Source organism: Branchiostoma lanceolatum, chromosome 2 (genome assembly GCF_035083965.1).
Source record: "Branchiostoma lanceolatum isolate klBraLanc5 chromosome 2, klBraLanc5.hap2, whole genome shotgun sequence".
Taxonomy (NCBI): domain Eukaryota; kingdom Metazoa; phylum Chordata; class Leptocardii; order Amphioxiformes; family Branchiostomatidae; genus Branchiostoma; species Branchiostoma lanceolatum.
This window is the reverse complement of record NC_089723.1, coordinates 23,214,405-23,228,661: the sequence shown is the minus strand read 5'-3', so window position 1 is coordinate 23,228,661 and position 14,257 is coordinate 23,214,405. Positions and strand designations below refer to the sequence as shown.

The window sequence follows — 14,257 nt, the reverse complement described above, 5'->3', positions numbered from 1 at the left end:
TTCTTCAGCATACAATCCTTGCTTTGCTGTTCCTTTGGAGGATCTTGGAAACCCCTTGTGTGTATCCCACTCCTTTGACGGTTGAGTAAAGAAGTGAATGATGTCATGTCGAATTTCTTTTCTTTGCAGCAACAACTGTGGTGGCTGTGTCACTAGTAGTACAAGAGACCTTCACCGCTGATCTTCTTAACGTGGAGAGTCAAGCATTTGTCACGCTAAAGACGCGCATAGAAACTCAGGTAAGACAGAGTTGTTTAAGATGATGTCATGTGCAATTATTTCTTTTGTTATTGTTATGAGTCCATTGATAGTACGTTTTCTAGGCTGATGTATTGACTGTTGTTGTTATTTGCTTTCCAGCTGTTAACTGTATTTAGCAGCGTAACGGGCGTCTCGGCGGTACAGGTCACCGGATTTAGATCTTCGTAAGTAAATTTCTAACACTCGTAACACCGTGGTTCTATTATTCTCAGTAAATTGATAGATAAGGTTTGTATTTTCGGTAATTGGTCGTGAGACTTGCTGACTTTTGATTTTCCTGCAATGTCTTTTCAGCGGCCTTAATATTTTGGTCTCGGTCTCTCTGACGGTTACGGTGACATCCTCAACTACTGTGATTACAACCGTTTCCACGGCTGTATCATCTGGATCGCTTGGCTCGATCACCGTGGACTCGACATCGTTTGTTTCTGGAGAAGCAGGTTAGGCCATTAGTTACGGCTTATATAATATCTTTTCTTTGTAAAGTGGTAAGCATTTCTAGCAAGTTTTTACTGCATTTAACTATATCAATTGATATATTTGTGTCAGTATTGTGCTGGTATTGTGTAGTACAGTTGTTGCGTATCTTTGACAACGTGTCTCCTTGTTTGCAGCCACTCTTTGCCGAAACCCACTCGACATCATCTTTCTCCTGGACGGATCAGGAAGTGTGGGGGCCACCAATTTCGAAAAAGTCAAACAGTTCACCAAGAAAGCAATCAGTGGATTCGACATTGGTGCTTCGGCAACTCAAGTAGGGGTCATTCAGTACAGCACAAGGGTCAGACAAGAATTTTCCATGAACTCTTTCCTCACAAAGGAAACATTATCTACTGCGATAGACGATGTGCAGTACATGAGAGGAGGGACTCTGACTGGAAAGGCCATTCGCTATGTGACAACGTACGGCTTTGGCAAATCTGATGGAGCTCGACCGGGTGTGCCGAAGGTTGTCATCGTCGTAACTGACGGTGTTTCCTACGACGCAGTTGCTGCACCTGCCTTGGAAGCACAACAAAAGGGAATTACGGTCTATGCTATCGGCGTTTCCGGATATGACGCAGATCAGTTGGAACAAATTGCCAGCAACAACAACACGCTGGCATTGGTGGACAACTTCAATCTGTTGGATAATCTCCGGAACACGCTGCTGACTGGAGTGTGTGATGGTGAGGTTCTGTTGCACACATCTTATCTGTCGTCTTTAATATGGTTTTTCTATTGATATTGCTCTTACATTGAAACTTACATAACATGCTTGTTGACCAAAAAACCCGGAGCCAATGTTGATGTTTTGATGATTGTGGCTTTGAGCAAAATATCGTTAACAAAAAAAATTGAATGTCTTTCTGTATGTTAGCAAAGAGAATTCTACATTGTCAAGTCATTTCCATTTTACTTGCAGCTTCCGTACCTGTTTTTACATCTGTGACGGTGAACATGCCGTTCACTGCTGATCTGAGGAACCCAGCATCGGTTGCGTTTACGACCTTATCTACGAGTCTGAGAACAGAGGTATGTCAATAGCATAGTTTTATCATACTTAAGATGTTAACAAGGATATCACATGTGCTTCAACTTGTAGCTTTTAATGAGTAGTGTCCTAATTTGATATTTTGATCTGTTTTATAGATTACAAGTGTACTTGTGTCTGTTGTGGGAGTCCAGAGCGTTTCGATCGTCGGCTTCCAACCAGCGTGAGTATCTATGGTTGCAATGAATATGTTTTTAAAAATGCCTGGATTTCATATTGCTAAGCCAAAGGGGTTTCAAATGAATATGTTTCTAGATGTAACTTTTCTCGGCTGGCGATAATATAGATTTTATGTGTCTGCATACGCATTGTAGATTTTATGTGTCTACATACGCTCAATAACAAGTTCAAGGTGCAACCGAAAAGAAGTAGTCTCAATCTTAAGGTAACGACAGAATGATGCCCCATAAGGGCCGAAATAAGGAGGGAGAGGCCCAGGACTAAGGTGGGCTGGCCTTTAGCCTGGACTTGAACGTCTCGAATCTCGACTGTGAAGGAGGACATAGCTGGGCGAGACAGAGCGGGACATGGGACTGATACTGTGAAAAAATTTTGTGTCAGTGTGAGGTCGACAGTTTGGAGTTAAATTCTTCTTTGTTTTGCAGACCTGCCAACCAGCTCAAAGTGGTGATAGCCGTAGCTGTCTCTCAGTTCGCCGCAGTAACGATGAAGCAAACATTTGTCGCAGCGGTACAAACAGGGAGTTTGGGTTCCATAACTGTGGTCGCAAGTTCAGCTGCTTTTGTAGAAGAATGTGAGTAAAGTCTTCTTTAGCATACAATCCTTGATTTGCTGTTCGTTTGGAGGATCTTGGAAAACCTTTGCGTGTATCACACCTCTTTGCCGGTTTAGTAAAGAAGTGAATGATGTCATGTCGTCTTTCTTTTCTTTGCAGCAACAACTGTGGTGGCTGTGTCACTAGTAGTACAAGAGACCTTCACCGCTGATCTTCTTAACGTGGAGAGTCAAGCATTTGCCACGCTAAAGACGCGCATAGAAACTCAGGTAAGACAGAGTTGTTTAAGATGATGTCATATGCAATTACTTCTTTTGTTATTGTTATGAGTCCATTGATAGTACGTTTTCTAGGCTGATGTATTGACTGTTGTTATATCAGTTCGGTTTCAAACGTGGTCATGGTCTTGACATGTGTGTATTTACTTTAAAACAGACAATTGAGTACTACAGGGGTCTCGGCTCTCCAGTTTTTGCTTGTTTTTTAGACGCCTCCAAGGCTTTTGACAGGGTAAACCATTGGACCCTATTTAAAAAACTCCTTGACAGAAAGGTCCCGGTGTATTTGGTGAGGTTTCTGGTTTATTGGTACCAGAACCAAACAATGTGTATTAGATGGAACAATGTTTTGTCTCCCTGCTTTTATGTATTAAATGGGGTAAGGCAAGGGAGTCTGCTATCCCCGCTACTATTCAATGCATATATAGATGATTTAAGCTCGAGACTCAGTTGTACTAAAGTAGGTTGCTATATAGGAGGCTGTCTTGTGAACCATCTTTTTTACGCTGACGACATGTGTTTGTTATGTCCTAGCCTTAAGTCTCTGCAAAAACTTGTAAGTACTTGTGAGGACTTTGGTTTAGAAAATGATGTATTATTCAATGTAAACAAGACATGCTGCATGTACCTCCCGAGTGCTAGTTTGCTACTTTTACATCCGCTCCCGTCGATCAAACTGTATGGAGAGTGTCTGAGATTTGTGACATCATTTGTATATCTTGGAATTGCTATTAATGACAGACTGAGTGATGATGACTGTATCCTTGCCCAACTAAGGGGCCTGTATTGTCGAGCAAATACTATAATTCGAAAATTTTGCCTTTGTTCACCTACTATTAAGAAAACACTATTCGCGTCTCACTGCTCCCAACTCTTTGGGGCGCAGTTATGGAATTCTTTTCGCTCGAGTGTTCTGTCGAAATGTCGAATTGCCTACAACAATTGTTTCCGTATAATTATGAGTTTCCCAAGATCTTGCAGCGCAAGTGAAATGTTCGTGTGTAATCATACCGATACCTTCGACGCCAGATGGCGTAAACAGTGCCACTCCTTTGTACATAGGATTTTCAATTCTAGTAATGCCATTATACAGTCCGTACTTAGGTCCGACTCTTTTTACAAGAACTCATTTTTCACCAACCTATGGAGCCGCCTCTACACATAGCCATAATATTGTTAGTTTGTCTCAAAATGTTGTATATAATCTTTGTTTTTCATGTTTGTCCCTATGTCGTATGGGCCAGTGAGAGCCTGAAATAAAGAAATAATAATAAAATAATATAACAATATTTGCTTTCCAGCTGTTAACTGTATTTAGCAGCGTAACGGGCGTCTCGGCGGTACAGGTCACCGGATTTAGATCTTCGTAAGTAAATTTCTAACACTCGTAACACCGTGGTTCTATTATTCTCAGTAAATTGATAGATAAGGTTTGTATTTTCGGTAATTGGCCGTGAGACTTGCTGCCTTTTGATTTTCCTTCAATGTCTTTTCAGCGGCCTTAATATTTTGGTCTCGGTCTCTCTGACGGTTACGGTGACATCCTCAACTACTGTGATTACAACCGTTTCCACGGCTGTATCATCTGGATCGCTTGGCTCGATCACCGTGGACTCGACATCGTTTGTTTCTGGAGAAGCAGGTTAGACCATTAGTTACGGCTTATATAATATCTTTTCTTTGTAAAGTGGTAAGCATTTTTAGCAAGTTTTTACTGCATTTAACTATATCAATTGATATATTTGTGTCAGTATTGTGCTGGTATTGTGTAGTACAGTTGTTGCGTATCTTTGACAACGTGTCTCCTTGTTTGCAGCCACTCTTTGCCGAAACCCACTCGACATCATCTTTCTCCTGGACGGATCAGGAAGTGTGGGGGCCACCAATTTCGAAAAAGTCAAACAGTTCACCAAGAAAGCAATCAGTGGATTCGACATTGGTGCTTCGGCAACTCAAGTAGGGGTCATTCAGTACAGCACAAGGGTCAGACAAGAATTTTCCATGAACTCTTTCCTCACAAAGGAAACATTATCTACTGCGATAGACGATGTGCAGTACATGAGAGGAGGGACTCTGACTGGAAAGGCCATTCGCTATGTGACGAAGTACGGCTTTGGCAAATCTGATGGAGCTCGACCGGGTGTTCCGAAGGTTGTCATCGTCGTAACTGACGGTGTTTCCTACGACGCAGTTGCTGCACCTGCCTTGGAAGCACAACAAAAGGGAATTACGGTCTATGCTATCGGCGTTTCCGGATATGACGCAGATCAGTTGGAACAAATTGCCAGCAACAACAACACGCTGGCATTGGTGGACAACTTCAATCTGTTAGATAATCTCCGGAACACGCTGCTGACTGGAGTGTGTGATGGTGAGGTTCTGTTGCACACATCTTATCTGTCGTCTTTAATATGGTTTTTCTATTGATATTGCTCTTACATTGAAACTTACATAACATGCTTGTTGACCAAAAATCTTGGAGCCAATGTTGATGTTTTGATGATTGTGGCATTGAGCAAAATATCGTTAACAAAATGAACTTGAATGTCTTTCTGTATGTTAGCAAAGAGAATTCTACAAGTCGTTTCTATTTTACTTGCAGCTTCCGTACCTGTTTTTACATCTGTGACGGTGAACATGCCGTTCACTGCTGATCTGAGGAACCCGGCATCGGTTGCGTTTACGACCCTATCTACGAGTCTGAGAACAGAGGTATGTCAATAGCATAGTTTTGTCATACTTCAGATGTTAACAAGGATATCACATGTGCTTCAACTTGTAGCTTTTAATGAGTTGTGTCCTAATTTGATATTTTGATCTGTTTTATAGATTACAAGTGTACTTGTGTCTGTTGTGGGAGTCCAGAGCGTTTCGATCGTCGGCTTCCAACCAGCGTGAGTATCTATGGTTGCAATGAATATGTTTTTAAAAATGACTGGATTTCATATTGCTAAGCCAAAGGGGTTTCAAATGAATTTGTTTCTAGATGTACCCTTTCTCGGCAGGCGATAATATAGATTTTATGTGTCTACATACGCATTGTAGATTTTATGTGTCTACATACGCTCAATAACAAGTTCAAGGTGCAACCGAAAAGAAGTAGTCTCAATCTTAAGGTAACGAAAGAATGATGCCCCATAAGGGCCAAAATAAGGAGGGAGAGGCCCAGGACTAAGGTGGGCTGGCCTTTAGCCTGGACTAGAACGTCTCGAATCTCGACTGTGAAGGAGGACATAGCTGGGCGAGACAGAGCGGGACATGGGACTGATACTGTGAAAAATTAGTATTTTTTGTGTCAGTGTGAGGTCGACAGTTTGGAGTTAAATTCTTCTTTGTTTTGCAGACCTGCCAACCAGCTCAAAGTGGTGATAGCCGTAGCTGTCTCTCAGTTCGCCGCAGTAACGATGAAGCAAACATTTGTCGCAGCGGTACAAACAGGGAGTTTGGGTTCCATAACTGTGGTCGCAAGTTCAGCTGCTTTTGTAGAAGAATGTGAGTAAAGTCTTCTTCAGCATACAATCCTTGCTTTGCTGTTCGTTTGGAGGATCTTGGAAACCCCTTGTGTGTATCCCACTCCTTTGACGGTTGAGTAAAGAAGTAAATGATGTCATGTCGAATTTCTTTTCTTTGCAGCAACAACTGTGGTGGCTGTGTCACTAGTAGTACAAGAGACCTTCACCGCTGATCTTCTTAACGTGGAGAGTCAAGCATTTGTCACGCTAAAGACGCGCATAGAAACTCAGGTAAGACAGAGTTGTTTAAGATGATGTCATATGCAATTACTTCTTTTGTTATTGTTACGAGTCCATTGATAATACGTTTGCTAAGCTGATATATTGACTGTTGTTGTTATTTTCTTTCCAGATGTTAACTGTTTTTAGCAGCGTAACGGGCGTCTCGGCGGTACAGGTCACCGGATTTAGATCTTCGTAAGTAAATTTCTAACACTCGTAACACCGCAGTTCTATTATTCTGAATGTAAATTGATAGATAAGGTTTGTATTTTCGGTAATTGGTCGTGAGACTTGCTGAGTTTTTGATTTTCCTGCAATGTCTTTTCAGCGGTCTTAATATTTTGGTCTCGGTCTCTCTGACGGTTACGGTGACATCCTCAACTACTGTGATTACAACCGTTTCCACGGCTGTATCATCTGGATCGCTTGGCTCGATCACCGTGGACTCGACATCGTTTGTTTCTGGAGAAGCAGGTAAGGCCATTAGTTACGGCTTATATAATATCTTTTCTTTGTAAAGTGGTAAGCACTTTTAGCAAGTTTTTACTGCATTTAACTATATCAATTGATATATTTGTGTCAGTATTGTGCTGGTATTGTGCAGTACAGTTGTTGCGTATCTTTGACAACGCGTCTCCTTGTTTGCAGCCACTCTTTGTCGAAACCCACTCGACATCATCTTTCTCCTGGACGGATCAGGAAGTGTGGGGGCCACCAATTTCGAAAAAGTCAAACAGTTCACCAAGAAAGCAATCAGTGGATTCGACATTGGTGCTTCGGCCACTCAAGTAGGGGTCATTCAGTACAGCACAAGGGTCAGACAAGAATTTTCCATGAACTCTTTCCTCACAAAGGAGACATTATCTACTGCGATCGATGATGTGCAGTACATGAGAGGAGGGACTCTGACTGGAAAGGCCATTCGCTATGTGACGACGTACGGCTTTGGCAAATCTGATGGAGCTCGACCGGGTGTGCCGAAGGTTGTCATCGTCGTAACTGACGGTGTTTCCTACGACGCAGTTGCTGCACCTGCCTTGGAAGCACAACAAAAGGGAATTACGGTCTATGCTATCGGCGTTTCCGGATATGACGCAGATCAGTTGGAACAAATTGCCAGCAACAACAACACGCTGGCATTGGTGGACAACTTCAATCTGTTAGATAATCTCCGGAACACGCTGCTGACTGGAGTGTGTGATGGTGAGGTTCTGTTGCACACATCTTATCTGTCGTCTTTAATATGGTTTTTCTATTGATATTGCTCTTACATTGAAACTTACATAACATGCTTGTTGACCAAAAATCTTGGAGCCAATGTTGATGTTTTGATGATTGTGGCATTGAGCAAAATATCGTTAACAAAATGAACTTGAATGTCTTTCTGTATGTTAGCAAAGAGAATTCTACAAGTCGTTTCTATTTTACTTGCAGCTTCCGTACCTGTTTTTACATCTGTGACGGTGAACATGCCGTTCACTGCTGATCTGAGGAACCCGGCATCGGTTGCGTTTACGACCCTATCTACGAGTCTGAGAACAGAGGTATGTCAATAGCATAGTTTTGTCATACTTCAGATGTTAACAAGGATATCACATGTGCTTCAACTTGTAGCTTTTAATGAGTTGTGTCCTAATTTGATATTTTGATCTGTTTTATAGATTACAAGTGTACTTGTGTCTGTTGTGGGAGTCCAGAGCGTTTCGATCGTCGGCTTCCAACCAGCGTGAGTATCTATGGTTGCAATGAATATGTTTTTAAAAATGACTGGATTTCATATTGCTAAGCCAAAGGGGTTTCAAATGAATTTGTTTCTAGATGTACCCTTTCTCGGCAGGCGATAATATAGATTTTATGTGTCTACATACGCATTGTAGATTTTATGTGTCTACATACGCTCAATAACAAGTTCAAGGTGCAACCGAAAAGAAGTAGTCTCAATCTTAAGGTAACGAAAGAATGATGCCCCATAAGGGCCAAAATAAGGAGGGAGAGGCCCAGGACTAAGGTGGGCTGGCCTTTAGCCTGGACTAGAACGTCTCGAATCTCGACTGTGAAGGAGGACATAGCTGGGCGAGACAGAGCGGGACATGGGACTGATACTGTGAAAAATTAGTATTTTTTGTGTCAGTGTGAGGTCGACAGTTTGGAGTTAAATTCTTCTTTGTTTTGCAGACCTGCCAACCAGCTCAAAGTGGTGATAGCCGTAGCTGTCTCTCAGTTCGCCGCAGTAACGATGAAGCAAACATTTGTCGCAGCGGTACAAACAGGGAGTTTGGGTTCCATAACTGTGGTCGCAAGTTCAGCTGCTTTTGTAGAAGAATGTGAGTAAACTCTTCTTCAGCATACAATCCTTGCTTTGCTGTTCGTTTGGAGGATCTTGGAAACCCCTTGTGTGTATCCCACTCCTTTGACGGTTAAGTAAAGAAGTAAATGATGTCATGTCGAATTTCTTTTCTTTGCAGCAACAACTGTGGTGGCTGTGTCACTAGTAGTACAAGAGACCTTCACCGCTGATCTTCTTAACGTGGAGAGTCAAGCATTTGTCACGCTAAAGACGCGCATAGAAACTCAGGTAAGACAGAGTTGTTTAAGATGATGTCATATGCAATTACTTCTTTTGTTATTGTTACGAGTCCATTGATAATACGTTTGCTAAGCTGATATATTGACTGTTGTTGTTATTTTCTTTCCAGATGTTAACTGTTTTTAGCAGCGTAACGGGCGTCTCGGCGGTACAGGTCACCGGATTTAGATCTTCGTAAGTAAATTTCTAACACTCGTAACACCGCAGTTCTATTATTCTGAATGTAAATTGATAGATAAGGTTTGTATTTTCGGTAATTGGTCGTGAGACTTGCTGAGTTTTTGATTTTCCTGCAATGTCTTTTCAGCGGTCTTAATATTTTGGTCTCGGTCTCTCTGACGGTTACGGTGACATCCTCAACTACTGTGATTACAACCGTTTCCACGGCTGTATCATCTGGATCGCTTGGCTCGATCACCGTGGACTCGACATCGTTTGTTTCTGGAGAAGCAGGTAAGGCCATTAGTTACGGCTTATATAATATCTTTTCTTTGTAAAGTGGTAAGCACTTTTAGCAAGTTTTTACTGCATTTAACTATATCAATTGATATATTTGTGTCAGTATTGTGCTGGTATTGTGCAGTACAGTTGTTGCGTATCTTTGACAACGCGTCTCCTTGTTTGCAGCCACTCTTTGTCGAAACCCACTCGACATCATCTTTCTCCTGGACGGATCAGGAAGTGTGGGGGCCACCAATTTTGAAAAAGTCAAACAGTTCACCAAGAAAGCAATCAGTGGATTCGACATTGGTGCTTCGGCAACTCAAGTAGGGGTCATTCAGTACAGCACAAGGGTCAGACAAGAATTTTCCATGAACTCTTTCCTCACAAAGGAGACATTATCTACTGCGATCGATGATGTGCAGTACATGAGAGGAGGGACTCTTACTGGAAAGGCCATTCGCTATGTGACGACGTACGGCTTTGGCAAATCTGATGGAGCTCGACCGGGTGTGCCGAAGGTTGTCATCGTCGTAACTGACGGTGTGTCCTACGACGCAGTTGCTGCACCTGCCTTGGAAGCACAACAAAAGGGAATTACGGTCTATGCTATCGGCGTTTCCGGATATGACGCAGACCAGTTGGAACAAATTGCCAGCAACAACAACACGCTGGCATTGGTGGACAACTTCAATCTGTTAGATAATCTCCGGAACACGCTGCTGACTGGAGTGTGTGATGGTGAGGCTCTGTTGCACACGTCTTATCTGTCGTCATTGATATTGTTCATCTTCTATTGATATTGCTCTTACATTGAAACTTACATAATGTGCTTGTTGACCAACAAACCCGGAGACCAGGTTGATGTTTTCCTGATTGTTGCTTTGAGCAAAGTGTCGTCAACCAACAAAATAAGTGTCTTTCAGTATGTCAGTAAAGAGAATTCTACAAGTCGTTTCCATTTTACTTGCAGCTTCCGTACCTGTTTTTACATCTGTGACGGTGAACATGCCGTTCACTGCTGATCTGAGGAACCCGGCATCGGTTGCGTTTACGACCCTATCTACGAGTCTGAGAACAGAGGTATGTCAATAGCATAGTTTTGTCATACTTAAGAGTTTAAGAAGGATGTCACATGTGCTTTAACTTGTAGTTTTGAATGAGTGGTTACCTAATTTGAGTATATGATCTGTTTTATAGATTACAAGTGTACTTGTGTCTGTTGTGGGAGTCCAGAGCGTTTCGATCGTCGGCTTTCAACCAGCGTGAGTATCTATGGTTGAAATAAGTATGCTTTAAAAATGACTGGATTTCATATTGCTAAGCAAAAGGAGTTTCAAATGAATTTGTTTCGAGATGTACAATTTCAAGGTGCAACCAAAAAGGAGTAATCTCAATCTCAGGGTAATGAAACCATAATGCCCCATCAGGACCGAAATAAGAACAAGAGTTCCACGACCTCATATCTCCATGAACAATTCTGTTCATGCAAATGACTTACACATTTGCATAATATATGCTTGGTCATAAACTCTAACTTACACATGATGCAATATTGACAGTCCTATAATTTTCCAATTAGATGAATTATGGTGTTTTTGCATTAATTATGAAAATTAGGAATTCATTTGTATAATTAGTATCTGTTGATGCTCCACTTTCCATAAACTACATTACGTTACATGTATTTGAGTGCGATAATGGAAAACACTGCAAATATAGATTTTCCTCATTAGCTATGCAAATTAAGTCCCAATTAGCATAATTTGCACTTCATTGTTTATATCTTTATCTAAGCTACCTGCATACTAAATATCATTGAAATCCGTTGTTCCTTTGTTCAGTTATTCTCCTTAGAAGATTTTCACAAAAACGCCCCTGCAGTTCCAGAGGAAGCTGCTAGGGGGCCCAAACCTACACCACTTCTTTATTACATCACAAGCTATCTGCCACCCAAAAATAAAGACCACAGCACGTCCAGGTCAAAAGATACAAAATTGAAGTTCTGCTGCAGTACCAAGGTCACATACCAGGGGGCCCAAAATCGACCTTGAACTTTGGCTTCACAACACCTGCCCACATACCAAATATCATTGTAATCCATCGAGAGGTTCTTGAGTTATGCTGACTACAGTAGTGCGGAAACACAAACAGACAAACAAACAGACAAACACACACACACAGACACACCCAAAACTATATCTCCATTTTTCATGGAGATAATAAGAGGCCCACGGCTATGGTGGGCTGGCCTCCGGCCTGGACTAGAACGTCTCGAATCTCGACTGAAAAGAAGGACATAGCTGGACCAGGCAGAGCGGAACATGGGAGTGATACTGGTAAAATTAGTATTTTTTGTGTCAGTGTGAGGTCGTCAGTTGGAGTTAAATTCTTCTTTCTTTTGCAGACCTGCCAACCAGCTCAAAGTGGTGATAGCCGTAGCTGTCTCTCAGTTCGCCGCAGTAACGATGAAGCAAACATTTGTCGCAGCGGTACAAACAGGGAGTTTGGGTTCCATAACTGTGGTCGCAAGTTCAGCTGCTTTTGTAGAAGAATGTGAGTAAAGTCTTCTTTAGCATACATTCCTTGCTTTGCTGTTCGTTTGGAGGATCTTTGAAAACCCTTGCGTGTATCCCACTCCTTTGCCGGTTTAGTAAAGAAGTGAATGATGTCATGTCGTCTTTCTTTTCTTTGCAGCAACAACTGTGGTGGCTGTGTCACTAGTAGTACAAGAGACCTTCACCGCTGATCTTCTTAACGTGGAGAGTCAAGCATTTGTCACGCTAAAGACGCGCATAGAAACTCAGGTGAGACAGAGTTGTTTAAGATGATGTCATATTGAATTATTTCTTTTGTTATTGTTACGAGTCCATTAATAGTACGTTTGCTAAGCTGATATATTGACTGTTGATGTTATTTGCTTTCCAGATGTTAACTGTATTTAGCAGCGTAACGGGCGTCTCGGCGGTACAGGTCACCGGATTTAGATCTTCGTAAGTAAATTTCTGGCCCTCGTAACACCGCAGTTCTATTATTCTGAATGTAAATTGATTGATAAGGTTTGTAATTTTCGGTAATTGGCCGTGAGACTTCCTGAGTTTTTGATTTTCCTGCAATGTCTTTTCAGCGGCCTTAATATTTTGGTCTCGGTCTCTCTGACGGTTACGGTGACATCCTCAACTACTGTGATTACAACCGTTTCCACGGCTGTATCATCTGGATCGCTTGGCTCGATCACCGTGGACTCGACATCGTTTGTTTCTGGAGAAGCAGGTAAGGCCATTAGTTACGGCTTATATAATATCTTTTCTTTGTAAAGTGGTAAGCATTTTTAGCAAGTTTTTACTGCATTTAACTATATCAATTGATATATTTGTGTCAGTATTGTGCTGGTATTGTGTAGTACAGTTGTTGCGTATCTTTGACAACGTGTCTCACTGTTTGCAGCCACTCTTTGCCGAAACCCACTCGACATCATCTTTCTCCTGGACGGATCAGGAAGTGTGGGGGCCACCAATTTTGAAAAAGTCAAACAGTTCACCAAGAAAGCAATCAGTGGATTTGACATTGGTGCTTCGGCAACTCAAGTAGGGGTCATTCAGTACAGCACAAGGGTCAGACAAGAATTTTCCATGAACTCTTTCCTCACAAAGGAAACATTATCTACTGCGATAGACGATGTGCAGTACATGAGAGGAGGGACTCTGACTGGAAAGGCCATTCGCTATGTGACGACGTTCGGCTTTGGCAAATCTGATGGAGCTCGACCGGGTGTGCCGAAGGTTGTCATCGTCGTAACTGACGGTGTGTCCTACGACGCAGTTGCTGCACCTGCCTTGGAAGCACAACAAAAGGGAATTACGGTCTATGCTATTGGCGTTTTCGGATATGACGCAGATCAGTTGGAACAAATTGCCAGCAACAACAACACGCTGGCATTGGTGGACAACTTTAATCTGTTAGATAATCTCCGGAACACGCTGCTGACTGGAGTGTGTGATGGTGAGGCTCTGCTGCACACATCTTATCTGTCGTCTTTGATATTGTTCATCTTGTATTGATATTGATCTTACATTGAAACTTACATGATATGCTTGTTGACCAACAAACCCGGAGACCAGGTTGATGTTTTCCTGATTGTTGCTTTGAGCAAAGTGTCGTCAACCAACAAAAATCAAATGTCTTTCAGTATGTCAGTTAAGAGAATTCTACAAGTCGTTTCCATTTTACTTGCAGCTTCCGTACCTGTTTTTACATCTGTGACGGTGAACATGCCGTTCACTGCTGATCTGAGGAACACGGCATCGGTTGCGTTTACGACCCTATCTACGAGTCTGAGAACAGAGGTATGTCAATAGCATAGTTTTGTCATACTTAAGAGTTTAAGAAGGATGTCACATGTGCTTTAACTTGTAGTTTTGAATGAGTGGTTACCTAATTTGAGTATATGATCTGTTTTATAGATTACAAGTGTACTTGTGTCTGTTGTGGGAGTCCAGAGCGTTTCGATCGTCGGCTTCCAACCAGCGTGAGTATCTATGGTTGAAATAAGTTTGCTTTAAAAATGACTGGATTTCATATTGCTAAGCAAAAGGAGTTTCAAATGAATATGTTTCGAGATGTACAATTTCAATGTGCAACCAAAAAGGAGTAATCTTAATCTCAGGGAAATGAAACCATAATGCC

General features: G+C 41.9%; 1 protein-coding gene across 1 annotated transcript in view; it reads left to right on the top strand.

Annotated features, from left to right (window-relative positions):
- LOC136426933 (uncharacterized) overlaps positions 1–14,257 on the top strand; it is a 70,931-nt gene that overhangs the window by 847 nt on the left and 55,827 nt on the right. Inside the window, exons 4-37 of the mRNA XM_066415653.1 lie at positions 130–239; positions 361–425; positions 556–701; positions 876–1,430; positions 1,667–1,776; positions 1,894–1,958; positions 2,401–2,549; positions 2,691–2,800; positions 4,111–4,175; positions 4,306–4,451; positions 4,626–5,180; positions 5,412–5,521; positions 5,639–5,703; positions 6,153–6,301; positions 6,443–6,552; positions 6,674–6,738; positions 6,872–7,017; positions 7,192–7,746; positions 7,978–8,087; positions 8,205–8,269; positions 8,719–8,867; positions 9,009–9,118; positions 9,240–9,304; positions 9,438–9,583; positions 9,758–10,312; positions 10,545–10,654; positions 10,772–10,836; positions 11,979–12,127; positions 12,269–12,378; positions 12,500–12,564; positions 12,699–12,844; positions 13,019–13,573; positions 13,808–13,917; positions 14,035–14,099. Of these exons, the coding sequence (XP_066271750.1) occupies positions 130–239; positions 361–425; positions 556–701; positions 876–1,430; positions 1,667–1,776; positions 1,894–1,958; positions 2,401–2,549; positions 2,691–2,800; positions 4,111–4,175; positions 4,306–4,451; positions 4,626–5,180; positions 5,412–5,521; positions 5,639–5,703; positions 6,153–6,301; positions 6,443–6,552; positions 6,674–6,738; positions 6,872–7,017; positions 7,192–7,746; positions 7,978–8,087; positions 8,205–8,269; positions 8,719–8,867; positions 9,009–9,118; positions 9,240–9,304; positions 9,438–9,583; positions 9,758–10,312; positions 10,545–10,654; positions 10,772–10,836; positions 11,979–12,127; positions 12,269–12,378; positions 12,500–12,564; positions 12,699–12,844; positions 13,019–13,573; positions 13,808–13,917; positions 14,035–14,099 (5,851 nt within the window). The remainder of the gene's footprint in view (positions 1–129; positions 240–360; positions 426–555; positions 702–875; positions 1,431–1,666; positions 1,777–1,893; positions 1,959–2,400; positions 2,550–2,690; positions 2,801–4,110; positions 4,176–4,305; positions 4,452–4,625; positions 5,181–5,411; positions 5,522–5,638; positions 5,704–6,152; positions 6,302–6,442; positions 6,553–6,673; positions 6,739–6,871; positions 7,018–7,191; positions 7,747–7,977; positions 8,088–8,204; positions 8,270–8,718; positions 8,868–9,008; positions 9,119–9,239; positions 9,305–9,437; positions 9,584–9,757; positions 10,313–10,544; positions 10,655–10,771; positions 10,837–11,978; positions 12,128–12,268; positions 12,379–12,499; positions 12,565–12,698; positions 12,845–13,018; positions 13,574–13,807; positions 13,918–14,034; positions 14,100–14,257) is intronic.